The sequence below is a fragment of the Trypanosoma theileri genome, assembly GCF_002087225.1.
Source record: "Trypanosoma theileri isolate Edinburgh chromosome Unknown TM35_Tth_10_V1, whole genome shotgun sequence".
Classification (NCBI taxonomy): domain Eukaryota; phylum Euglenozoa; class Kinetoplastea; order Trypanosomatida; family Trypanosomatidae; genus Trypanosoma; species Trypanosoma theileri.
In genome coordinates this window covers 473,988-498,748 of record NW_021639852.1, presented here as the reverse complement: position 1 = coordinate 498,748, position 24,761 = coordinate 473,988, and the positions used below count along the sequence as shown (strand labels likewise).

At 45.1% G+C, this 24,761-nt stretch overlaps 13 protein-coding genes across 13 annotated transcripts; all 13 read right to left on the bottom strand.

The window, feature by feature from the left end:
- Positions 1-1,933: 1,933 nt before the first annotated feature.
- Positions 1,934-2,749, bottom strand: TM35_000102660 (uncharacterized protein; the record flags this gene model as incomplete). The annotated part of the gene is made up of 1 exon (XM_029024757.1): positions 1,934-2,749. One exon carries the CDS (start codon positions 2,747-2,749, stop codon positions 1,934-1,936), a length of 816 nt encoding a protein of 271 aa, XP_028884064.1.
- Positions 2,750-6,849: 4,100 nt separating this feature from the next.
- On the bottom strand, positions 6,850-7,908 carry TM35_000102650 (surface protease GP63; the record flags this gene model as incomplete). Its single annotated transcript, XM_029024756.1, has 1 exon — positions 6,850-7,908. One exon carries the CDS (start codon positions 7,906-7,908, stop codon positions 6,850-6,852), a length of 1,059 nt encoding a protein of 352 aa, XP_028884063.1.
- Positions 7,909-8,117: 209 nt separating this feature from the next.
- TM35_000102640 (uncharacterized protein) lies at positions 8,118-8,441 on the bottom strand (the record flags this gene model as incomplete). Its single annotated transcript, XM_029024755.1, has 1 exon — positions 8,118-8,441. One exon carries the CDS (start codon positions 8,439-8,441, stop codon positions 8,118-8,120), a length of 324 nt encoding a protein of 107 aa, XP_028884062.1.
- Positions 8,442-9,820: 1,379 nt separating this feature from the next.
- TM35_000102630 (uncharacterized protein) lies at positions 9,821-10,297 on the bottom strand (the record flags this gene model as incomplete). Its single annotated transcript, XM_029024754.1, has 1 exon — positions 9,821-10,297. The coding sequence occupies one exon, from the start codon at positions 10,295-10,297 to the stop codon at positions 9,821-9,823; it is 477 nt and encodes a 158-aa protein (XP_028884061.1).
- A 1,569-nt stretch (positions 10,298-11,866) lies between these two features.
- On the bottom strand, positions 11,867-13,441 carry TM35_000102620 (uncharacterized protein; the record flags this gene model as incomplete). The annotated part of the gene is made up of 1 exon (XM_029024753.1): positions 11,867-13,441. The coding sequence occupies one exon, from the start codon at positions 13,439-13,441 to the stop codon at positions 11,867-11,869; it is 1,575 nt and encodes a 524-aa protein (XP_028884060.1).
- Positions 13,442-14,167: 726 nt separating this feature from the next.
- TM35_000102610 (Tbingi protein) lies at positions 14,168-14,773 on the bottom strand (the record flags this gene model as incomplete). Its single annotated transcript, XM_029024752.1, has 1 exon — positions 14,168-14,773. The coding sequence occupies one exon, from the start codon at positions 14,771-14,773 to the stop codon at positions 14,168-14,170; it is 606 nt and encodes a 201-aa protein (XP_028884059.1).
- Positions 14,774-15,101: 328 nt separating this feature from the next.
- Positions 15,102-15,401, bottom strand: TM35_000102600 (Tbingi protein; the record flags this gene model as incomplete). Its single annotated transcript, XM_029024751.1, has 1 exon — positions 15,102-15,401. The coding sequence occupies one exon, from the start codon at positions 15,399-15,401 to the stop codon at positions 15,102-15,104; it is 300 nt and encodes a 99-aa protein (XP_028884058.1).
- Positions 15,402-15,549: 148 nt separating this feature from the next.
- Positions 15,550-16,086, bottom strand: TM35_000102590 (uncharacterized protein; the record flags this gene model as incomplete). The annotated part of the gene is made up of 1 exon (XM_029024750.1): positions 15,550-16,086. The coding sequence occupies one exon, from the start codon at positions 16,084-16,086 to the stop codon at positions 15,550-15,552; it is 537 nt and encodes a 178-aa protein (XP_028884057.1).
- Positions 16,087-16,159: 73 nt separating this feature from the next.
- TM35_000102580 (Tbingi protein) lies at positions 16,160-16,774 on the bottom strand (the record flags this gene model as incomplete). The annotated part of the gene is made up of 1 exon (XM_029024749.1): positions 16,160-16,774. The coding sequence occupies one exon, from the start codon at positions 16,772-16,774 to the stop codon at positions 16,160-16,162; it is 615 nt and encodes a 204-aa protein (XP_028884056.1).
- A 104-nt stretch (positions 16,775-16,878) lies between these two features.
- Positions 16,879-17,307, bottom strand: TM35_000102570 (Tbingi protein; the record flags this gene model as incomplete). Its single annotated transcript, XM_029024748.1, has 1 exon — positions 16,879-17,307. One exon carries the CDS (start codon positions 17,305-17,307, stop codon positions 16,879-16,881), a length of 429 nt encoding a protein of 142 aa, XP_028884055.1.
- A 74-nt stretch (positions 17,308-17,381) lies between these two features.
- Positions 17,382-17,756, bottom strand: TM35_000102560 (Tbingi protein; the record flags this gene model as incomplete). The annotated part of the gene is made up of 1 exon (XM_029024747.1): positions 17,382-17,756. The coding sequence occupies one exon, from the start codon at positions 17,754-17,756 to the stop codon at positions 17,382-17,384; it is 375 nt and encodes a 124-aa protein (XP_028884054.1).
- Positions 17,757-19,327: 1,571 nt separating this feature from the next.
- On the bottom strand, positions 19,328-21,244 carry TM35_000102550 (surface protease GP63; the record flags this gene model as incomplete). The annotated part of the gene is made up of 1 exon (XM_029024746.1): positions 19,328-21,244. One exon carries the CDS (start codon positions 21,242-21,244, stop codon positions 19,328-19,330), a length of 1,917 nt encoding a protein of 638 aa, XP_028884053.1.
- A 1,771-nt stretch (positions 21,245-23,015) lies between these two features.
- TM35_000102540 (surface protease GP63) lies at positions 23,016-24,761 on the bottom strand (the record flags this gene model as incomplete). The annotated part of the gene is made up of 1 exon (XM_029024745.1): positions 23,016-24,761. A coding segment is annotated over one exon (1,746 nt), but the record flags the coding sequence as incomplete, so codon positions are not given.

Here is a 24,761-nt window from a genome sequence, read left to right as displayed (position 1 = left end):
TGGAGTCAAACTCAACAGGGTCTTCTTTCCCCGCTTAGCCCTTCAAGTCCGTTCCCTTGACTGTCGTTTCGCTAGATAGTAACTCGGGACAGAGGGAATCCCACTAATCCATTCATTTGCGTGTACCGATAACACCACAGGACAGTGGACCAGCAACACAAAGTCCCCTTCCCACCCACAGTACACGCACTCAATGACAGTCTCACATGCTCATATCAGAGAGGCGCTACAGCATTCACTAAAATGTACACGGAGTCACACACCTACAGAGAGGAAAAGAAAAACACAAGAGAAGAACAACAACAACAGGATACCAACAGGACACAAAGCACCCACAATACAATAAACACAGATGTCACTCTCATCTGAGAAAAACATTCACCCACACCAGCACATCAACTCAACCCCAAAAAGAAAAACAGACCCATTACGTGAGGCCGAAGCGGACCAGTCTCAGTCCCTCCCCGCAGGTTGCAGTCACTCAAGCAAGCCACACAAACCACAAGAGCAGAAATATGTTTGTGGCAATGCCGTGAGTGACAACACCGAGAGAGAAGGTGAGAACAAAGAAATGTGTTTTCATTACGCGGGCGGTGTGAGTAGCAAGTTGAACACACACACAGAAAAAGACTCAAACACCTACAACCCATCGATCTTTATACGAAAAGAAAAATGTGGAAAAAAAAGAGTGACTGCGTGAGGTAGACACAATAATAGAGCAAAAATAATAAAAAAGAAATTCATTACTTACTGCGGCTGAGATGCCTGGACACAGTCCAATCCACTCCAATGTTAACAACGGAAAATCATTGTGTACTGAACGTGCCGTGACCATATCTTTATTCTTGATGTCCGTGCAGCAGATTGTATAAAACGAAAAAAAAAGAATCATTTCACAAAAAAATGAACACACAAGATACACAAGGTGTATCGGAAACGCAAAAGAGAAACACACAGCTGCACATAATGTGCAATGAAATTATAATGAAACACACACAAAGGAAAAACAATATATAAAAAAAAAAGTAAAGAAAGCTGTGATCACCATGAGAATATGTTCAGGAGGCAAGAACACAATTCCCAGCAGTAGGTGTGAGTGTGTGTGTCTTTCGTACAGGGAGAGCAGTGGGAATGATGCACACATGATGACAGTCCACACACACACACACAAGGATAAGGAAGGTTGGTAGTGTGCGTGTTTGTGTGTCTTGAACCACCTGCCATTCTTCACATTTCAGTCACAGTCATTAAAACATGTTGGGGAAATATCCCATTCCCATGGGTAAAAGCAATAGTTAGTAATATCACGGAACACACACACACACTTCACTAGGAGGGTACAATACGTGGCGGCTAAGCAGTGCCCAGGGAATAATGCCAACAAAGAAAGAGGACACTCCCTTACATAATAATGGTTTGTCATGTGATGAGTGCCATAGGAAGATCAATATATTCGTCCAGCAAAAAATGGAAACAAGAATTTTATCGTACTGGAAAAGTAAAAAGAAGGGCTGATATCCAACCAAAAAAACACCCTTACAATGCATCCATATCCACTTAAACAAAGGTTAGATGTGCAGCTGTTTCTCGGGAACACCGATCAGCACACGAGAGTGCAGCCCAGCACCCACAGCAGAAGCAGCAGTAAGGGGCCGTGGGGTAATGCAGGACTGTTGCTGCTGTCGTTCTTTGTTTTGGCCCTTATCGTCAACTCTTCCACAGCCCTCCTCGTTTTTTCGTCTTTGGTTGCCTCATGTTTTTCTTTGGCCTTCCTCACCAGCTCCTCTTCCTCTTTACTCTTTCTCTTCTTCAACCCTTTTCGTCCTCTCTTTTTCCTCTCTCGCCCTCCTCCCCTACTCTTCTTTGATGATCTTCTCCTGTTCTTCTTCTTGTTTCGCCTTCTCTTCAGCCTTTTTCTTCTCCTGCGTCTTCCTCAACCCCACCTGAGCCACTTTCTTCTCTCCATGTTCCGTCTCCTCTGCGCTGCCTCCTGCCGTTCCCTGTATGCTTTCTTTGCTTGTTCTTTTCGTTGTTGCAGTTGTTTTACTGTTTCCCCATGATTCCCGATCATCGCAGTCAATTTGTTCTTGGCGTCATCCGCCTCCTTCCCATTCATCTTGGCGAAGATGTTGCATCCAAGAAGTTTTGCGTCCAGACTTGTGAAATCCTGTGAGATGTTAAATAACTTGTAATACGTCGCATATGCAAAGCGCAGCTCTTTCTCTTTGATATCCTTGTTCTCTTCACTAGCACTTACCGACCCGAATGTCGTTAGAGCTTTTTTAAGTTCTTGCAAATCTTCTTCCATACCCTCCGGAATCAGTTTCAATAACCTCTCCGTATTCAGCGCCTTTTTGTACGATGCATCACAATTCGTAGAGGCCTTCTCGGCTCTCGGTATTATTTCAATGGCCCTGCTCACCAACTCGACAACTTCTTCTTGGAGCCGGGACGGGGCATCTGGGATCGTCTCGCCTTTCACTTTTTCCTTAATCGCGGCCATTAGGATTTTGATTTCATTCACAACAGCTTCAGCTTCTTTATAATCCGTCTCACATGCCTCCAATGCACTCCTCCGCTCTTCCAACCATTTCTCCCTTACCGCTGATCGACTAACTACTTCATTTACTACCGCCTGTAAACGGTTCCGTGCCTGTTCGAATTCTTGGGCATCAGCAGCGCTCACCACATACAAACAGCACTGCAGAACTACCAACAGGTACACCACACGGCGCAGTTGGACGAACATCGTTGTTATGATTGTCACTGTGGGTTGCTTGGGTCTGTGGTAACAAGGAAGAAAAAGAGGATGAAAAGATACGCACATTTAACACACAAGGCAGAGAACACAGCACCACGGAGAGAGAAAGAGAGAGAGTACACATCACCACAGCAATCAAACACAACACAATGGGGGAGCAACAGTAAACCACTCCATCAACAAAACACCGAGAGTTGCACAGATATTGAAACAACACCTTGAATTCAGAAGGAAAAGGATAAAAACAAAACACCAGTAAATCAACGTCTCTACACACACACCAATGTCTTACTCGGTATTCATACACAAAGTGTCTGAACTCCCATTACAATAAAATCATTACCACGCAACCCGAACACCAAAAACATAGTGTACGTCTAGCAGCAAACAAAAACAATGCCACAAAACATCAGCAAAACAAAGAGACTGTACAAATAAACAACACACTTGCAAAACAGAAAAAAAAATAAACCAATGCAATACCATAATATTTACAACAACACCACAATTGAAATCAAAAAACCAACTCACAACCATAACAACAATGACTGCATTCATCACTGTGACCACGCCACTCCTTACAAACAGACAGAATCAACACACATTTACTCTCACACACATATTACCTCATTATTTAGTTTTTTACTATTATTTTATTTGTTTTTCCAACACAATGACAATTCACCTCCTCTTCTTCTTCCACACCATTTTCAGCAAAAAACTAAAAATACAACCCAAACGCATGTTCTTTACTTCATGACGTACAATAGGAAGGCAAGATCCTACATATCCCCTTCCACTGCTACCCCAAAACGGATCCCAAATCACCACGGTTTTTTTTTTGTGTTTTTCGTTTCTTTATCGATGTTACTCCAATGGCACGAGCCATCAAAAGCAATACATATAAATAAATACATAAATATACATGTATATAATTTGTTTTTGTATTATTGTTTTATTACCGTTGCGCAAAGGTAGTGCGCATTGGTAAAGAAATTACTATGAATCTCGTAGGTGGCGGAACATGGATTTTTTCTTACCTTTCTGAGTCACCCCATTGGCTAAATCCAATTTCCACCACTGGAGGAGATAGTTGTTGCTATCTCTATGGTCATTGCCTCTCCTTTTTTAGCAGCATTCACAAAAAGGCGAAATATGTAAAAGAAACTGCTGCCGTTGGCGCCCCAGGGCCTTCTTGGATAAAGTTTTGTCCCAGCACGACTCTTCTGGCCCCGGTGCTGTATGACGTTTGTAGCCTATGAACCCGAAAACTCTACAAAAGAGAGTTTACTTGCCCATGGTTTCCCCCGAAAGAATAAGAGGTAATGCACCTTGGCTCCAACTTTCGACGGACAAACGCCACCAAGGGGATGCCATTCCGAAGAACGCATGCGTTAAAAGAAAAATAAAAAGAATTTTTTTGTGGGGAGACCACCTCCTGCAAATATTTATTGAGTGCATTTAGTTTCCCTGAATAAATTCATTTGTTCAACCTTGGTACCACGTTGTGGCGGCCCTCATCGCCAAGGACCTGTTTCTGTACAATTCCTACCCCTCTCAAACCCCATGGAATTTATAAATAAAATAAAAACAAATCCATAATGTCACTCTTATTGAACACACAGTCATTTAAAACTCTGGCTTTATGGTTTTGATTCCTGAGTTTATATAATATCGAACTCAACGATTTCGCCGCTCTGTGGTAATATCTCTTTTCTGCAAAAGGCGCGTGAACCACAATGGAAGAACACCACCGTCAGTACCCACAACACTTTATATAATTAAGGGGTTCTTTGATGGCAGAAGGTTTTTTTTTTTTTTGGTATCCTCACGTTTCTCCCTTCGCAATAAAATAACATGGCGTTTTCTATCGTCACTATTTTCCAAATTCGAAGTTTTTTGCTCCGAGGGAAGCAGTGACAACAACAACAACCCAGGTAACGATGAGCCCCGCCGGCATCCACAAACACCGCCCCAAAGAACGCCCTGGCAGACTCTGTTGGTAAGAATGGGCATCAATATTTATTACTCAATCTTCTCACGCTAAAAATGACACAAGGGTTTTTTGTTTGCAACAACGTCGCTTCGGGTAGAAGTCGACGTCACCATATCAATCTTTTTCTTTTTTTTCTTTTACAGATTGCAATATTTCAACAGACCGTCACTTAAAGACAAAAAGACCTTTCTAATGATGTACTAACTTTTCTCGGCGTCACGGTTAAGGACCTGAATCCATTCAGGGAAACCAAACATACTTCATACATCGTTGGGGATAGAGGGGGGCCCCCATAAACCAAACATATATGCGGTAATATTTTCTTATGGGGTAATATTTTCTTACTGTAATCTTATTTCTTTTTGTCCATTTTCTTTCCTTCCTGCCCATGGCAGCTGCGCACAATGCCCAAAGCACTACTACCATAGTGGAATTTGTCTTAATAAAAATAACATGGGTGTTGCCCCCTTAGCCAGCGTTGAAGGCAACGGGGAAGGGGGAAGGGGGTCATCTTTGCAGAATACCTCTGAAACCCATCTTCACTGAGTAAAAGGCGCGCTAGCAGGCCCGCCACACCTTTAAGTAGGGAAAGCAGAATTTGTTCCACTATTCCCAGCCCCATTATATAAGTGAAACACCCCACGGAACCCTCACCCTCTTGTTGCGCGCAAGACGCTGACAAGTTGGCCGCCCGCCTTGGGTGGTAGGGGTTGTGTGTTGTGTGTTCTCCTCCCCCTTCTTTGGGTGAGGGAAAAAAAATGAAAAGGGCGAAACCCGACAACGAGCCTCGAGCTTTACGCACGTAGACTGGTTGCCGGGTTTCTTCCTTTTTCCTCATCTTCTTTTTCTCAAGTTCAAGGCCCTGTGCACGATATTTCAGGCCAACAGCACCGCAGAGCAATGGACTAGCGCGAAGGAACCACGCCACCACCCCAGCCGCCCACACAGACGCCGCAGTGGAGTGATCCAGCAACGCAAAGCGTCCTTCCCATACCCAGTGCACACACAGAATGGCCGTCTCACACGCTCATATCAGAGAGGCACCACAGCAATTCACTAAAATGTACACTGAGTCACACACCTACAGAGAGGAAAAGAAAAACACAAGAAAAGAACAACAACAACAACAGGATACCAACGGCACACAAAGCACCCACAATACAATAAACACAGTTGTCACTCTCATCAGAGAAAAACATTCACCCACACCAGCACATCAACTCAACCCCAAAAAGAAAAAAAAACAGACCCATTACGTGAAGCCGAAGCGGAATAGTCTCAGTCCATCTCCCCGTAGGGTGCAGTCACTCAAGCAAACCACACAAACCACAAGAGCAGAAATATGTTTGTGGCAATGCCGTGAGTGACAACACCAAGAGAGAAGGTGAGAACAAAATGTGTTTTCATTACGTGGGCGGTGCGAGTAGCAAGTTGAACACACACACAGAAAAAGACTCAAACACCTACAACCCACCAATCCCTGTAACAAAATGAAAATGTAGAAGAAGAGTGACTGCATGAGGCAGACACAATAACAGAGCAAAAGAGGAACACACAACTGCACATAACGTGCCATTTATTAGTGAAGAGAAACACACACAAAGGAAAAACAATATAATAAAAACAAAACAAGAAAAAGAAAGCTGTGATCACCATGAGAATATGTTCAGGGGGTCAAGAACACAATTCCCAGCAACGGATGTGTGTGTGTGTGTCTTTCGTACAGGGTGAGCAGTGGGAATAATGCACACACATGATGACGGCCTACACACACACACAAGGAGAAGGAAGGTTGGTAGTGTGCGTGTTTGTGTGTCTTGAACCACCTGCCATTCTTCACATTTCAGTCACAGTCATTAAAACATGTTGGGGAAATATCCCATTCCCATGGGTAAAAGCAATAGTTAGTAATATCACAGAACACAGAGACACACTTCACTAGGCGGGCAAAGTAAATGACGGCAATACGGAACCCAGAGAATAATGCGGAGAAAGAACAAAACAAACTGGGATATACACCGAAATGGTTTCTCTAATTAGGACCGCAGAACATGTCGTCTCACGTGGCGATGTTGTCATCTTGGGTCCACAACTATTCGCGGAGGGGGCAGGTTTTCCTGCTCCTTATCCTCTCGGCGTTCTTGTAAATTGCCTTGTAGTGCTCTGTAGACTCAAATACAGCAAGGGTAAATGCGGTGTACTTCATTGCTCCTCTTTGGTCTTTGTAGGCTGGGGCCATCAACTCCTCCCTCGCAACATCTCCATCAAAGTGAGCGTCAAGATCTCTCTCGCCACGCAACACAGAACTATCCAATTTCATTCCGGACCCACCACATTTGTATAGGCTCCTCACCCTCTCTATTTCATCACTGGTGAGTTCTTCATACCCCACGTAACCGCTGTTGTTTACACTGCGCTTCATCTTCTGGAATTCCCTCATGGCCAAGGTGAACCCAAGTCCGTGTGCAATCTCGTGCGCAACAACGCGGACATATTCTCTCGTGTCAGCGATCTCACGTGGATCCAATTTGATAATGGCAGATGTTGGGCGTCCATTCTTGTCGTAAGTGCAAATCTTCGTACCCGGTTTTTTGGTAGAAAAACCCAAATAGATCACAAAATCCGTATTGGGAATACCCATCCCATCCTTGCCGTCAAAAGGGGGTACCACCTCAACGCACATTGTACCATCAGTGTCGCGTCTGGGACGTGGTTCGAATGGAACGTCAATCCTCAAATTACCCTTCACAGGCTTGACCTTAAGACGCTCAACATGCATCTCCATGGCCTTGCGCATCACATCCAACAATAAACTGCGGATCTGATAGTCCTTTCCTTTCACCGCTTCACAAACATTCGGGTCGAACCTATCGTATATCTTGGTATATTGATTTCCATACTTGCAGTACAGCAACGCATCCTGAATCATTCCTGGGTTCATAGCAATACGGATGTTCTGCCATTCTTCGTTGGATTCATCATCTCTTGGGAGGACTCTGGCGACCTTCACACCCCAAACGCGGGAATCCTCCGTTTCCGGCATTGGATCCTCGTCCGGATCGGGCGGATACGGCGTCCCGTATTGGGTCTTTGCAATGCACCCGTAGGCACAACACAGCAAGAGCAACGCAGCGAACAACAGATGATGCATGTAGAACTTCTTTGAAAACCCACTTACAAATGTGCTTTTGTGTATAGCTGTCTCAAAATACAAAACAAAAATGAAAGAAAAAAAAGGAGAAGAAATGCATTCAAAAGACACTGAAACAAACGTGCCATGCGCAACACAATGTCATATTGACCATCACAGGCACAAGGGATGCCGAGAAAAACAAAACTCGGCAAACACATGAAGTCTCATTAGCAACACAACATACACGGGTCACACCGCCACCACCCAACCCCACCACTCAAATTACGGTCTGCACTCTTCCTGAGCACAGTCACCCCGTCACTGCGACGCAACAACGAACTCTGCAACCACAGAGGTGGAAACCCTCCGCACACCACAATCCAAAGAAACAACAATAATGGCACAGCAACACTCACCAAAGTATCGCGGGGCGGTGCATCATCGCCTAACCCACAACCCCGTATGCCATTGCGCCTTGCACCCTTCAGAAAATCACAACCCCATGGCGGATCAAAACCCCGTTTCTGCAACCACACAACCACTCCCCACATACCCCGGCCCACGGCATCCGAAACAGTGACACCAGCACATCCAATCAACGACGGTGGGTCCACGCGATCCCCTCACACAGAAAGAGAGAGAGGAAACCAAAAAAAAAAAAAAAATACGCAAAACAAAACCACAAAAATCCATCCAATCAACAAACACCCACACATAAACGTCCATTACCTCTTCGATTGTCCTTTCTATTATCGTATTTCACCTACGGTGCCAGCCGGCAATACCGCAATCGGAGAAGCACCATCGCAAACACCCACCGTCACCTGCACCCACCTCCCCTCTTTCATAATGTGAATTTGGAGGGCACGATCATACATATCCCCTTTCACCCCCAACACCCCACGGGAGTCAGAGACCCACAGCCGGAGCGCAACGCGCGGCGCCGCAAACAAAAGCGCAAGCACCCGCAGCACACGTAGAAAGCACAAATCACGACGGCAAACCCCCGGCCGGCGCGTCCGACACTCCCCAAAAATATGGGGGTGGGAGCCCGGCCCCGTCACACGGACAAGTCCGGGACGGCCCGGGAAACCCCACAACCCCACCAAGGCAGAGTAGCACAACGACACGGAAGCTACGAATGACCAAAAGACGAATAACAACTAGTAGAACGCCAAAATAGCAGAGGCGCAACTATTGTAGAGGCCGCCTGCTTCGACCAGAAAACTGCCGCCCCACCCCGGCACCACCAGCCGGCCAAAGTTGTGACAGACGGCGGCGGCGGCGACGCCAGCAGGTCGGCACAACCCAAAACAACGGAACAACCCAACACCTACAAGGGTTAGCTTGTGTGCGAAAATGTGCCCCAATACCACCGCAAAGAGGCCCAGTAGCGCACGGGGGCGGGCAACGCACGGCACTCGCAAAACTGAAAATTCACCCCTGGCGCCGGTGGAGCTGGGAGGGGCGCCCCGGGAACACCACCAAGAACAAAATGCGTTCTTTTGCGTGAATATCGGGTACGACCATACTTGGCCGAATGCACCATATCCCGTCCGATTTGTGAAGTTAAGCGGCCACAGGCCTCGTTAGTACGGCGACTCAGTGATGGCGCTGGAACCCGGGACGCCGTACCCTCTTCCACTTTTTTTTCGCCACCATCTTGGGGTAGATACCTCGGCTCCGATGTGACCCATTTCACGCCTTTGGCAATGGCGGCTGCCTTCCAGCGGTTGCCCGGCCAGCACTTTAATGCATTCAGGGAATCCAAACATACTTCACACACTGTTGGCGCAGGAGGGGGGTGGGCGGGGTCCCGATAAACAAAACACTTGTGGAAGAAAATGTTCTTACGGGGAATATATTGTATATTCTTTTCTCCATTTTCTTTTCTAGCCGCCCATGGCAGCAGCTCAATGCCATAAGCACTCTACCATAGTGGAATTTGTCTTAATGAAAAGAACGTGATTGTTGGTCTCTTCACTATGCTGCCGCATGTGGCAGAGTAAAAGGCGCGCTTGCATGGCCATCGCGCCACGAAGGTGGGTGGGAGAGGTACTCCGCAAAGATGCCTCTTCCCCGTTCCCCTCGTGGCGTGAAGTAGAGTGGAAAACATAGAGTTCCCCACTATCCCCAATCCCATTAAAGGTGAAACACCCCCGGGATCCCCCCCACCCATCTTGTTGCGCACAAGGCGCTGGCAAGTTGGCCGCCCGCCTTGGGTGGTAGGGGGTTGTGCGTTGTGTTCTCGCATTTCCATTCTTCGGGTGAGGGATGAAAAAAAGAAAAGGGCAAAACCCGACAACGAGCCTAGAGCTTTACGCACGTAGACTGGTTGCCGGGTTTCATCCTTTTTCCTCCTCCTCATCTTATCTTTCTCTCTCAAGTTCAAAAAGTCCCTGAGCATGATATTTTCAGGCCTCAAGGTTCAGCGCCTCGGGACGTAAAGTGCCCCTCGAGCCCCGCCGAAGCGAAGCACACCACACACAAACCCCACAGACGCCGCAGTGGAGTGGTCCAGCAACATAAAGTGTCCTTCCAACTCACAGTCCACACACACGAAGATCGACAATCTCACATGCTCATATCTGAGAGGCACTGCCGCATTCACTAAAATGTACACTAAGTCACACACCTGGAGAGAGTAAAATAAAAACACAAGAAAACAACAACAACAACAGGATACCAACAGCACACAAAGCACTCACAATACAATAAGCACAGGTGCCACTCTCATCAGAGAAAAACATTCACCCACACCAGCACATCAACTCAACCCCCAAAAAGAAAAACAGACCCATTACGTGAAGCCGAAGCGGAACAGTCTCAGTCCCTCCCCGCAGGTTGCAGTCACTCAAGCAAGCCACACACCACAAGGGCACAAATATGTTCGTGGCAATGCCGTGAGTGACACCACCGCGAGAGAAGGTGAGAACAAAGAAATGTGTTTTCATTACGTGGGTGGTGAGAGTAGCAAGTTGAACACACACACAGAAAAAGACTCAAACACCTACAACCCATCGATCTTTATACCAAAATAAAAATGTAAAAAAAGAGTGACTGCGTGAGGTAGACACAATAATAGAGCAAAAAAAAAAAATGATAAAAAAAAATTCATTACTTACTGTGGCTGCCATGCCTGGACACAGCGATGTCCACCTCAAAATCCTTAAAAAGTACTTAATGGTGAAGGTATAACTTCCTTCTCATTATTATTTTTATTGACTCTTTGGTTTGTAGATAATCAAAGCAAATTATTATTCCATAGAAATGAACACACAAGATACACAAGGTGTATCGGAAACGCAAAAGAGAAACACACAGCTGCACATAATGTGCAATGAAATTATAATGAAACACACACACAAGGAAAAAACAAAATAATGAAAACGAAAGAAAAAGAAAGCTGTGATTACCATGTGAATATGTTCAGGAGGCAAGAACACAATTCCCTGCAGTAGGTGTGTGTGTCTTTCGTACAGGGCGAACAGTGGGAATGATGCACACAAACATAATGACAGTCCACACACACACACAAGGAGAAGGAAGGTTGGTAGTGTGCGTGTTTGTGTGTCTTGAACCACCTGCCATTCTTCACATTTCAGTCACAGTCATTAAAACATGTTGGGGAAATATCCCATTCCCATAGGTAAAAGCAATAGTTAGTAATATCACGGAACACACACACACACACTTCACTAGGAGGGCACGGTAAATGGCGGCAAAGCAGATCCCAGATGATGCCAACAAAGAAAGAGGACAATCCCTTACATAATAATGGTTTTTCATGTGATGAGTGCCATAGGAGTCCAATAGATGTGTTCAGCAAAAAAGTGCAAACAAGAGATTCATCAAACAAGATAATAATATTTTTTAAAAGGGTCTGATATTTCAGAAAAAAGAACAGAGCCCTTACAATACATCCATATCCACTCAAACAAAGATCAACTGTGCAACCGTGTCACGGGAACAACGATCAGCAAACGAGAGTGCAACCAAGTACACATATCACAACAAGAAGCGGCAGGGAATTGTGCACCAACGCAGGACTGACGCTACCATCCCTCTTTTTCTTGGCCTTTTCTGCTGCCACTCTCGCCCGCTCCGCCTCTTCCTTTGCCTTCTTTTCTAGAGCCAGTTTCTCCCGTTTTTTTCTTTCTTCTTCAGCCAGTTTCTCACGTTTCTTCGTTTCTTCTTCTGCCAGTTTCTCCTGCTTCCTTCTTTCTTCTTCCGCCACCCTCTCCCGTTTTCTCCTTTCTTCTTCTGCCAGTGTCTCCTGTCTCTTCCTTTCCTCTTCGGCGATCCTCCTATTCTTTTCTTCTTCTTCTTGGATTATTTTTTCCGCCAAAAGCCGAGCCGCCTCCTGCTCCGCCTTCTTTAGTTCGTCCTGGATCTCTGCCAATGCCACCTTCTTCCGTAGTTCTTCGAAAATCCTTTTATTATGTGTGACAGGATTCTCTTTCTCCTCCCTCGCATAGGATTCTTCATAAGTATTACCCGCATACTGGATCAAACCCGGCGCCGGTTCGGCGATCGCATTGCTTTTTAAGGTAACTTCTTTTAATGCCTTCTCGCTCTCGTTCACAACCTTCTGAAACTCCTTAAGGTTCGCGTGACCCTCATTCTTTGTAATTTTTTGTTGTACCTCGGCCGTGACCGTCTCGAGTGTCCTTAACGCGCCTTTCAAAATATCGTCCGCCTTCTTAAACTCAGTTTCGGCTTCTGTCTTGGCGTCCCGCCCCCGTCTGAGAGTCAACCTCACCTCCTGCGTAAGCCAGTACAAATCATCACCTGTTTTGGTAGCGTTCTTAACGAGATCCTCCCTCGCTGGCGTTCTGTGCTCTTTGAACATACCCTCAAGTCCCTCCCTGGTCGCGTTGAGTTGCCTCACCTCATCATTCAAATCGTCATACGAAATCCAACAGGCTGTTCTTGCGTATTTCGTCCTCTGAATCACCGAGGTCTCTTTCGCAACTGCATTCTTGCTCTCTTCAATCTTCTTCTCCGCATCTCCCACCAAACTCTTCAGACTCGCAAGTTTTTCCTGGGCAATGTCTCCTTCCTGCCGTGGCACCCCAGTTCCCCATTCTTTCTGGAGAGCTTCAACAGCTGCCTTCGTTTTCTCGGCGGCACCTTTGGCGATCTCTTTATTTTTTTTGCATGCTTCCGTCTCCTTCCGCAACACCGCCACACAACTCTTACCTTCCAAATACAGTCTATACGCCTGGTTCACCAATTCGCGCAACCGTCTCTCCCCATTCTCGGCTTCACGGTTGTCATCGATCTCTTTCACCTTTGTAATATCTCCCTGGGGTACCTTAATAATTATTTTCTGTCCCTCCACACCGTTCGCATTCACCACACACGCACAGGATTGCAGAAGTACCAACAGGTACACCACACGGTGTAGTTGGACGAACATCGTTGTCATGATTGTCACTGTGGATTGCTTGGATCTGCGACGACGAGTAGAGGATGAAAAGATACGCACATTTAACACACAAGGCAGAGAACACAGCACCACGGAGAGAGAAAGAGAGAGAGTACACATCACCACAGCAATCAAACACAACACAATGGGGGAGCAACAGTAAACCACTCCAACAACAAAACACCGAGAGTTGCACAGATATTGAAACAACACCTTGAATTCAGAAGGAAAAGGATAAAAACAAAACACCAGTAAATCAACGTCTCTACACACACTCCAATATCTTACTCGGTATTCATACACAAAGTGTCTGTATTCTCATTACAACAAAATCATTACCACGCAACTCGAACACGAAAAACACACCACCCACACAGTGTACGCCTAGCGGCAAACAATAACAATGCCAAAAAACACATCAGCAAAAGAAAAAGACTGTACAATAATCGACACACTTACAAACAGAAAAAGAAAGAAACCAATGCAATACCATAATATTTACAACAACACCACAATTGAAATCCATAACCCACTCACAACCATAACAAAAATTAACTGCATACATCACTGTAACCATGACAATCTTTACAAACACAATCAACACACAATTACTCTCACACACATATATTACCTCTTTATTTATCCTTATTACTATTATTTTATTTTTCCCTCACAATGCCCGTTCGATTTTTCTTCATCCACACCATTATCAACAAAATATAAAAAACAGAAAACACATCCACGATGAATATTAGGAAGGTACGATCATACATATTCCCTTCCACCCCCCACTCTAGCAGAACCACACCACCCCTCCAGGGTTTTTTTTTCTCTTTTTTATGGATATTACTCCAACGATACTGCCATCAGCCTGCCCCACAGCGCTTTAATTTCACACTCGGGGGTTGCGTTGTAGAAGAAGATCTCTTTGTTTTTCCGGGTCTTCAGGATGGTTCGCTCTCTAATATGGGATTTAAGGCCTGTTTTAGAGCGTGCTATCATATCACATTTGTCGCATGGGAACGCTGATTCGTCTGGTATCGGTTCGCCGGCTCGCGGTCGTTTTCTTTCTGGGACAGGGCACGTGGCATTGTGCATGTATCTGAGGTGTCGCGTTAATCCGTTTTGAAGCGGAAAAGTCCGCTTACACATACTGCAGGCAAACGGGTGCGTTTTTGCTTTAGGCGAAGTGGAACGTGGTAACGTTGTTGCTGGGGGTGGGGGTGGTGACGGTTCTGGCGGGACGTCCGGCGGAGGGCGGCTCATGGAGGAATTTGATCTTCCAGAGCGCACCGGCTCTCTTGAAACCATGTTTTTGCTGACCATATGTTGTGCTGCGGCGCCCCTGCATGAGTATTCAGTCCCACATTCAGTGCAGGTGGCGGGGTCAGTGGCTTTGTTTGGGGCATAGTGCTGTCGTTTTTGGCCAGTTGGAACAATGTGTTCTGGCATGTTGACTTGTTGGGGGTTGCGCCAACGACAACCAGGAGGGATATGGGTTTGAATCTTTCGCAGCAACCAGCCATAGCGATGCGAAGCACCTGTGCGAAACCGTGCTAAGGCTGTTTCTTCTTCTCTAGTAAGTTCTGGGTTGTCTTTGGTGGGATCCCAGGATCCAATGATTTTTGATCTGTGGGAGGGAGGGGTGTGTATCCTCTCCCTTAAGTATTCGCTTGGCGTAGGCAATAATATCTGTGATCCAAGTATCAGTTCTTTGTGTTAGTTCTGCAGCTTTCTTAGCTTCTGTGTCGCATTTTTCATTTTTCACCACACCACAGTGTCAAAATATAAATTGTAACCGTATGCGGGCTTTGCGACGTTGCACTTGGAGGAGGAGGTTCCACAGGAGTCGTAGTATAGGGTCTTTGACGGTCAGTGGGCCTGTTTCCAGTGCCGTGAGAAGAGACAGTGAGTCCGTGAAAATGGAGACCCTGCATGGTGTTGGGTTATTTGCAGGGATTATTTTGAGGAGTCTCCGTAAACCTTCGTATAGCGCGACGGATTCAGCTGTATAGCTGCAAGCTAGGGGTCCAGCGCCTCTATGTGTTGCACTGAGCAGTTCACCATCTTTATATATCATTGCTGCTGCTCCAGATTTTACTCCTAGAAATACGGAACCATCAGTCCAAATTTCATAATGGGTACGCGGCGGCGGTTCTGTGCCTTTACGGCGGAAGTGTCGAGCTATCCAACGCTCGGATGCTTCTCTTTTCTGTTCTTCTGGGTCATCATCTGATACGTTTTCCAGCGATGTGAAGAAGCGAGCGCGTTAACCGAACCTTAGCGTTGGTGTCAGTAAAGGGGGCTCGCGTGGCTCTATAACAAGTGTTGGATAGATTTTTCATGATGCGTACGTAGAATTCTCGTACTGGATGGGTTTCGTGATAAACTTGCTCTGCGCTTTCTTTGAGGGATTCACCTCGTGTCTGGCATCGCATTAAATATTTGAGGCTCCGAATCATAGCTGCCATCTCTAATGGGAGAAGACGGGCTTCACGTAATGCGTCGGCGGAGCGGCATCCATATGGGATGCCCACTATGGTTCGACAAGCTTTATTTTGACCTGTATCTAGGAGTTTGTGTGATTTGGGAGCCGCATCCCAATACCAGACCTCAAAACCATAAAGCGCCTGGGCTCGAACTAGCGCCAGGTAGAAGGCACGTAGGGCATCACGTTTCGGTCCCCATGTGGCGGAGGATATCGCAGCAAGTTGTAGTAAACGAAAATTCATGCGTTGTCTCGTTTGAACCACATGGGTGTTCATTCCTCGGTAGTTCTGAAACGTAATGCCTAGTAGTTTAGGTGTCTTCTCCGGACCGACGGGGATACCGCGTAGTTCAAAGGGAAAGGGGATCCGGGTCGGAGGTTCCAAAAAGAGTGTATTGCGTCTTGGCCACGTTGATTTCCATAAAACAGTCCTTGGACCATTCGTCCACTACATTTAGTCCTTGTTGCAGTGTACTGTTGATGATGTCTCTGTTGACGTGTCGTGCTGCGAGTGTGAGATCATCGGCGAAAAAACCATGAAACAATAAGGGAACTTGGGATAAACGTTTACTGAGGGTGTTCATTACCATAATGAACATAAGCGGGCCGAGAACTGTTCCTTGTGGCACACCGCGGCGGAAGAGCATTAGAGGAGAGGATTTACGGTTTACTCGTACTTTGGCTTGGCGTCCTTTCAGGAAAGATGCTGGCCATCGAATGGTGTGCGGTGGGAGATCCATCTCGCGCATCGCACTAACTATGCGATCATGGTCCGCAGTATCGAAAGCTTTAGCATAATCTACGAATACTGCACCTGTGCGCGAATCAAGGGTGGGTCTCGTGAGGGTTGCGCGTAGATGCGGTAGTTGATCCAATGTAGAGTGGCCGGGTCTAAATCCAGATTGTTGCGGGGTCAATTTGGTTTCAATGACGTCTCTAATTCGGGCTGCGATGATCCGATCCATTAATTTGGACAGACAGCTAGTGAGTGTAACTGGTCTTAACGAATCTAGATCTGTGGCCTTCTTTCCTGGTTTAAGGAGTGGTACGATGATGCCTACTTTCCAAGCTACTGGAACGACGCCTGTACGGAGACTCTCGTTGAAGAGGGCGAGGGTCTCTGCTTTGGCTCTCGAGGTCCCAAATGTTGGAGAGCCTCGCCGTAGATCCCATCAGGACCTGCAGCCGTCCCTTTAGGAAGGAGACGCTGCGCTCGTTCCAGTTCTGCTGCTGTAATGGGGGTGAATTCTGTATCGGTGACTGGAATGGGCGGTGGAGGGTAGGAATGTGGGTGCCGTTGAGCTCGTCTTGAATATAAGCGGATAAAGTGCTTAGCTTTCTGATTTTCCGTGAGTACCGTGTTGTTAAGTTTAATCGCCGGGGTACTGAGGGGTCGCGGGGCGTAAATCCTCTTCAAAATGTTCCCACAGCGGCCGTCTGCCACGGCAATGTTCTTGCAGAGGGTTTTCCATCTTTTGTGGGAAGCTTGTTTTAGCATTTCTCTCCTGCGAGCTACCAGTCTGTCTCGGGAGACAGAAGGTTTACAATTGTGAATCTTTTTTTCGATTTCCTCTAATTCTGGAGCCCAAAAGGGGCAGTCTCTCGACCCCCGCGTGGAACCGCCGCAGCTGTTGCGATACAGACAGCGGAGGTCAGTAGTCGTTCCCTCTTGTGAACGCTAATTTTTTGATCAGGTTGTTTGTTGCACTGTGCGTTTGGCATTTGTCTAAAGCGAGACCATTTCGCTTTCTTCCATGCATAAATGGGTGCACGAGGGCGAGGGAACCGCAGCGGTTCGTCATCATCTTCTACTGCTACGTCGAAGAGGATGATGTAATGGTCGCTGTCCGGGGAGAAGGATGCCGTCCATGACTCCAGAAGGCATTCTCGGGATATTGTCACATCTGGCGCGGACGGGCCATGGCGTTTGGCGTGTGGCGAGTGCATTCTCCAGTGTTGTGAATAACGTAATCATTATCTAGGCACCATTATACTAGCGCACCGCCACGGGTATCAGGGGGGATCGCGCGATCCCATGCCATTGCACACGCATTAGCATCTGCACCAATGAGGTGAGGTCCGCTTGTCGTCAAAGGAGTGTCTAGTTGCGAAGTTGTGTATGATCTCCCCAGAGGGAAGAATATGCTGACGCCACTGTGGGCGCCAGACCTTCTGACATGAGGATCGTTGCATGAGCATGCTCAATGCTTGCAACTACGGTGAGTCCTACTTCTACTGGCAGATCTTCACACGCACAAGAATCGAAACACCGCCTCCTTTAGAGGGGCGGGACACTCCATGATGTTGGTAACCAGCGATTGTGAAACTCGACACTTCCGCACAAGATAGTTTCGTCTCGCTTAGAAGACAAAAAGTCACATTCTCCTCAACAGGGGGTTTTTGTGGAGAGCAATCCCTCAAACTGGATAAGTCCAGCTGAGTTCCACTGCATTCCTCGCAGTGAAGGGCCGGGATTTTCCTCTACATCACCACTCAGCAGCAACCTGGTGCGGGTGATACTGCTGATAGCACGTCGACACGTGCCCCATGACCTTCTTGGATATATTTCTGCCCCAGCACGACGCGGCTGGTCCCGGTGCTGTACAACGCCGTAGCCTAAGGGCCAACAGGTCTTCCACAAGAAAAACATCGCTGGCTCTTTTGGCTTCCCCCGACAATACGAAGTGCTGGACCTTGGCACCACGTTGAGGTGGCCGGCATTGCCAAGGCACCCTTAGTGTAGAAGACGATGGACTTGCACACCATCAACCCAATAGTGACAGCGTGGTTGTTTGTGCAAGCACTGTCATTTCTCGTTCCTTATTTATACAAATACACAAAAGAAGAAAACACTCCTCTCCTTTGGCATCACATAGAGAACACCATGTGTGTACGAGAGAGAACTAATCAGAGCACACTATTGTGGGTATATCCCTGGGAACACATGAACAAGACTAGACAGAGAAGAGAATACCCAACACACTACTCACACTACAAAAACAACCAGCAAAGAAAAGGAGAGAAAGAGAAAACATACTTGACACACATATATTCCATCATGGTCATACTCTAACATAGGAGCAGAATAGAGCAATCCATGTTACAACCCACAACGGCTAGCAGAGTCACCCAGTGAATACTCAAAAAGAAAAAAAAAATGATTATCCTTCATACTTTCAACATATTCCCACCACCCCGAGAGTCCCACCAAAAAAAAAATTCACTTTTTCCAACTTTATATGTTCCTGTCCAAAAAAAAAAAAATCTTCTTCGCACAATACTTTTTACCAATATATGAGAAACAAACCGCAGAAGGTCTGCACATCCTCAAAGGATACCAGTAAAATAAATAAAAAATTGATTTTCAATACAGTTGAATATCAATATAATTAAAAAAGTCTTTCTTTCGAGACCCAGAGGTCCCGCGCAAGATTACATTCACAAGCCCAGACAAGTACACACGTACACACACACGGATATAGAAACAAAAAAAAAAATGTATTTAGCAAATACAAGGATCAAAAAGATATCAGCAGAGTCGAAACAACGAGAACAAGTAGTACAAGCGGTGTGTAAACCTTTGTAACCTCACTGTGATCATTACCGACTCTGGAGACAATTTCAATGTTCATGGTGTTATTTTTCTGGTTAATGGATCCCTGGGGTGTTGTAGAGTCAGTAATACTGCTCCCTGTGGTATGAGCATTATTCGGTACTGCAGTAGTTGGTGTGGTTGTGGTTCTGTGGTTATTATCTTGTGTATTAGTTGGCCGACTCTGGATATCTGAAACCGCAGTGGACGAAGGGAGAGCTGAAGCAGTGGTGTCAGTTGTGCCGCTTACAGTATTCTCTTCGGTTGTTGGTGTGGTCAGTTTCTCTTCTTTTGGCTTGACAAGACTGCTTCCATTATAGCTCACAGTACACACTTCAGAGTATTTAGGACACTTTATGCTTCTATTCACGTACGTGGGATACTCTGTTCCATTTGGTGTGATAACTCCATCTTCCCTCGGGCAACTGAACCATTCACCATCCTCTTTAAGTTGCACCTTAACAACACCATCATCACTGCAGTCCACTGCCGCGCACATACCTTGTTTCATATTATTTTCCCCATCTTGTTGAGGTTTCAGATAATCAACATCCAAACACCATGAATCTTTTCCAAATAGCCCTGACCAACCATAAGAGGTTCCCTCTGTGGCACAGAAAAACATCTCATTGGCCGCAAAAATGGGGCAATTGGATGTTGTCTCGGGGGATTGAAAGCAAATACCCAAACCCAAACGATCAGACGTACACGAATCTGTTGGGAACGTAGTGCAGAATTTAGCAGCATCTATGCGCTTGTCCTTCTCCTTACAAGTAGCCTCGAGAAAGTCACAACCAGCATGGTATCCCCAACTCATTGGTTCAGACATGTTGAAATTTCCCTTGTAAAATCCCAAATCTTCAAATGATGCAATTGTCAGTGCAGTGTAGTATCCAATACCCTCAATCGGTCCATTGAAAGTATACATACTCATCAACTCATCCTTTGTGTTGCGTCGATTCCAGTGAGATGTTGTATTCCCTTTAGTTGTATGTTCCAACTTAACTTCTGTTAGGCTGTCACAGTTATAATGTTCCTTTGCCTTTTCCAGTACTTTTGCAGATTTGACCACCCCACGTATATTCTCTTCTTTATCCTTGAGTTCCTCCTTCATCATATTTTTATAGTCAAAACCAAGAGCATGTGCGAGTTGATGTGCAATAAAGCGAACATTAGCTCGTGTAAAATCAGTGTACACAGGATGAATATTCATGGCACCAACCATTGGACGTTTAGTTTGTTCATCAATAGCACATGTTACAGCCCAGGGCGAAGACCAAAGTTTTTTATTCGGACCAGCAGCCACATACAACAGATAATCAGCATCTTGCACATCCTGAGATGTGTGGTCGTCTGGGCTTGTGAAGTGAGAACAAACAGCATGATCCCTCAAATTTGGTACTTTCCAAGGTGTTTTTATCCGCTGAACTAGGAGACGATCAGTGTGTAATTTGATAGCCTCGGGCACAATTTCATCAGTGAGTCTCTTCTTCTTTTCTTCGTTCATAAGATCAATAGAAACACAATTTTGCTCCTCCCCATCCAAAAAATCCCTGCGCTTTTCATCCTTATTTACACAGTACTTATCCTCTTTCAGATTTTCATAGGATACATTGATGCGCAGTGGTTCCCAACCCTTATTCTTAATCTCATTGTCATTATTAGATGCCACCACGGTGTACGCCTGCCAAGCGCCCTGTCCACTCTTCGGTAATTCTCTCACCACAGCGACAGGAGAACCGTTCTTCTTTTTGATTTCATCGTAATTACAGGCGTATGCAGGTCCGGCCACAGCACCGCAGATAAACAGTAATAGCACCACTTGGAGGAGTGGATGTCTCATTATGTGTATAGCAAATGTAAACTTGATGAAAAAAACAATTATTACGACTTGTGTATAGGATAATGGCGAGAAAAGAAAAAAATAAAATAAAAACACAGAAAACAATAAAAAAAAAAGAGAAAAGGTATACAAGACATCACACAGTGGAAAGAATGGCATTCATACAACAATACAGCAGAGATATTGTTTAACCCATCCCCAAACAAACACTTACATACTCCCCCTGTGATACCATGTATTAATACAGGGTGTCTCACGTACAGCATTGTATGGACTCAATAAGTGAACATTCCATTTCTCTTTGCTTCACTGCGATTGTTTTCCCCCAATCACACCAATAACAGCATTAGCAGGAAAAAGAAAGAAGGAAAGTAATGGAACAAATAAACTAGAAGAGGTGCAAAATACTCTTAGGTTCCATTAGAGATTATTCTCAAATGACCTGGGTGTACCTGTGGAAAAGAAGAAACTGAAGTAGTCAATTATCAAGAATAATTTAATGCACAAGAACCCATGGAATTATTAATGATTAAAAGAATAAATCACAAGAAATAACAAAAGTGAATATATGAAATACACAGTAAACTACAAACATAGCCACATCACTATGATTAGTCAGAAAAGTAATAAACCCAACACAATTGCAGTTAAATGAGACCAGTAATATTCATACGATAGTATACCCACGGCCGTAATTAGACAGCTGTGGATGAGCAGATGCACTGCTAAAACATACGCAATAAATAGCAAAACAAAATACAGAAAAATACGGAATGCCAAGAGAAATATACTATTATATTCGATCCAGCAGAGAATTAAACACATGTATACATCAATAGTAATACTCTCAGAAACACCAATAACAGTAACACGATAAATGCAATATCAAAGGCTGCACACCAATAACAAGAGTAGCGGCACCTACCTGCAGTCAAATCCAATCACCACAGCTAAAGAACGTAAAAAAAGAAATATGTGCCTCACACCATCATTCTCAGTGTGTCTATCAAATAGAATCCTTGAGAGACCTGGGGAGGGTAAAGAGAGACACAAAAAAAAGGGAAAAGAAACAACACATATAATAAACAACAGAAGAAATACATCAGTATAGAAACAACTACAGAAAAACATAAACACATAAACTTTCTTACCCAGAACATTTTAATTCAATAAAAAAGAAACCCATTTAAAAAATCCCCAATGATATGAAGCCCAAGTTCATGTTTACTGTTCAACACGACACTGTCATCGCTCTCTCAGCATATTATGTGTGTCCACTCCATTGTATATGACAACGAACAGTGTGATTCTGAAGAATGCATAAGTGAGCAATTATAAATTGTTCAGAAAATGAATTTAAAATCATAGCAAAAAATTATAAACAATTAAAAGGAATTTTTCCAATGAAATGAAGAACGCCCAAAAAAATCAAAAAAAGAAAAAAAAGCACAATAAAAGGAAGCCCAAGCAAATGTTTATGCTTATCCGACACTTTCGTCACTCTCTCACCATATTATGTGCGTACTCTCATGTATATGGTAATAAACAGTGGGATTCTGCAAAATGTATATTTGATAATTACTCATTTTTCAGAAAATGAATTTAAAATCATAGCAATAAATCATTAACAATTAAAAGAAATTTTCCAATGGAGCGAAGAACGCTGAAAAAAAAAAAAAAAGAACGGTCAATGTATTGCGGTATATGGGATTCGTTTCAAAGGACCGTAATAAGCAAAAGTGTTTATTATTTCTGAATATGAATGGATCTCTCATGGAACCATCACAAAACCAACAACACCCACAAGAAGTGCAAGAGGGGCTATGTAGGAGAACATGATGCTGCTGTCAGTACGTCTCACATCATTCGTATGATTTAGTGTTTCTTTCATTTGGTCCTCAGTTAACTTCTTCCCATTGGGATTAGATGAGGATTGAGAAGTAGTATCAGCATCATGGTGATTTCTCGATCCACGGCCTTCTTCATGTGTGGCACTTTGTGCTGTAGTACTGGGCTGATTAGAAGCTGCTGGTAAACTTTTCCCTTGGATATTACTGGACGTTTCAACCCTAGTATCTGTACCTGCGCCATTGTTCGGCTTCGACTCTGCGCTCGAGTTGCTCAGTTTATTGGCTTCCTCCTCTTCCTTCTTCTCTTTGTTCTTTTGGGGTTCCACATATTCCTCATACTCAACGGCGGGGGGATCAGTTTCCGGCAGTTTCGTGCATACTTCTTCGTATTTGGGGCACACAATAGTTCCACCGCTGATCACTGAACCCTCCAAATTAATTTGCTGGCCATCATTTTCGCACGTGCGCCATTTTTCTTTCCCATTCTGTTCCTTGTTCCCCTTGTAATGCACAAGTACCTTGCCATTCTCACACTTCACTTTTGCACAAATGCCTTGAACTGTCACTCCATTTCCATTTACATCCTTGATCTGCGGATCCTTTACACTCAGACACCGTGACATCTTGTCCACAATGCTGCCAGGCATCAGTGTCTCATTACCATTCTCGCACATAGTCTCTTTAAACGGCTTGATGACGGAGAAGTCATTGAACAGATCACCCCTTCCAATCCCGGCATCTTTTTCAAAGTAGTGGTACTCCTCTGAGATAGCCTTAGGAGGAGTATCCTTCTTGGAGCAGACACCAAGAGCAAAACGGTCAGATGTACACTGCAACCCTTGTTTTTCACCAGTGCAAAACATGTTGGGATTTTCCTTAGTTATTTTATCTCGTTGTATGTCTCCCTCTTTTCCAACAAAGTTGCAGCCTGATTGATTCCCCCAACTCATGGGTTCTGCCATGCTGAAATTGGCTCGGTAGTAGGGCATATCATGAAAAGCTCCAAGTGTTAGATTAGTGTAGAACATCCCGGAGGAGTCAGGAGTGTACGGACTCATCAGTTCGTCCTTTGCAATGTGCCATCCCCAGTGGTTGGAAACCAAAGGACCTCTCTGAGTTAGATACATACCTTTGAGTTTGGAGCACTTGTAATGCTTCTGCGCCTCAACTGTCACTCTACCATTGACTTTCACACGGTAGCTATCATAGTTGCCATAAAAAAGGTCACCATTAGTTGCCTTGTGACGCGACAACATACGTCCATAAGTTAATCCAAGTCCATGCGCAATTTTGTGAGCAGCGTAGCGAACAAATTTTCTTGCATTCTCAATCTCTTTCGGCTGAAACGTGAGGTAAGCAGAAATCGGTCGATATGAATAGATAGGATCCTCAGCACATATTTTCACGTCTTGACTCGACGCAGCAAGACCCACAAAAAGCACAAAATCAGCATCATTGAATCCCCTGTTTTCTAATCTCTCACCAATAACAACATCAGTGCACTTATCTTTAAAGGATCCCATCGACACCTTGTTTGTCACAAATTTGCCATCCCCCCGTTGAACCATGAGACGATCTCTGTGTAGTTTAATTGCAGCGGGAAGGATTTCCCTCAGCAGGAGATTCCGCTTTGCCCACGTTATCCCATTCTCGTCATCGCACAGCAC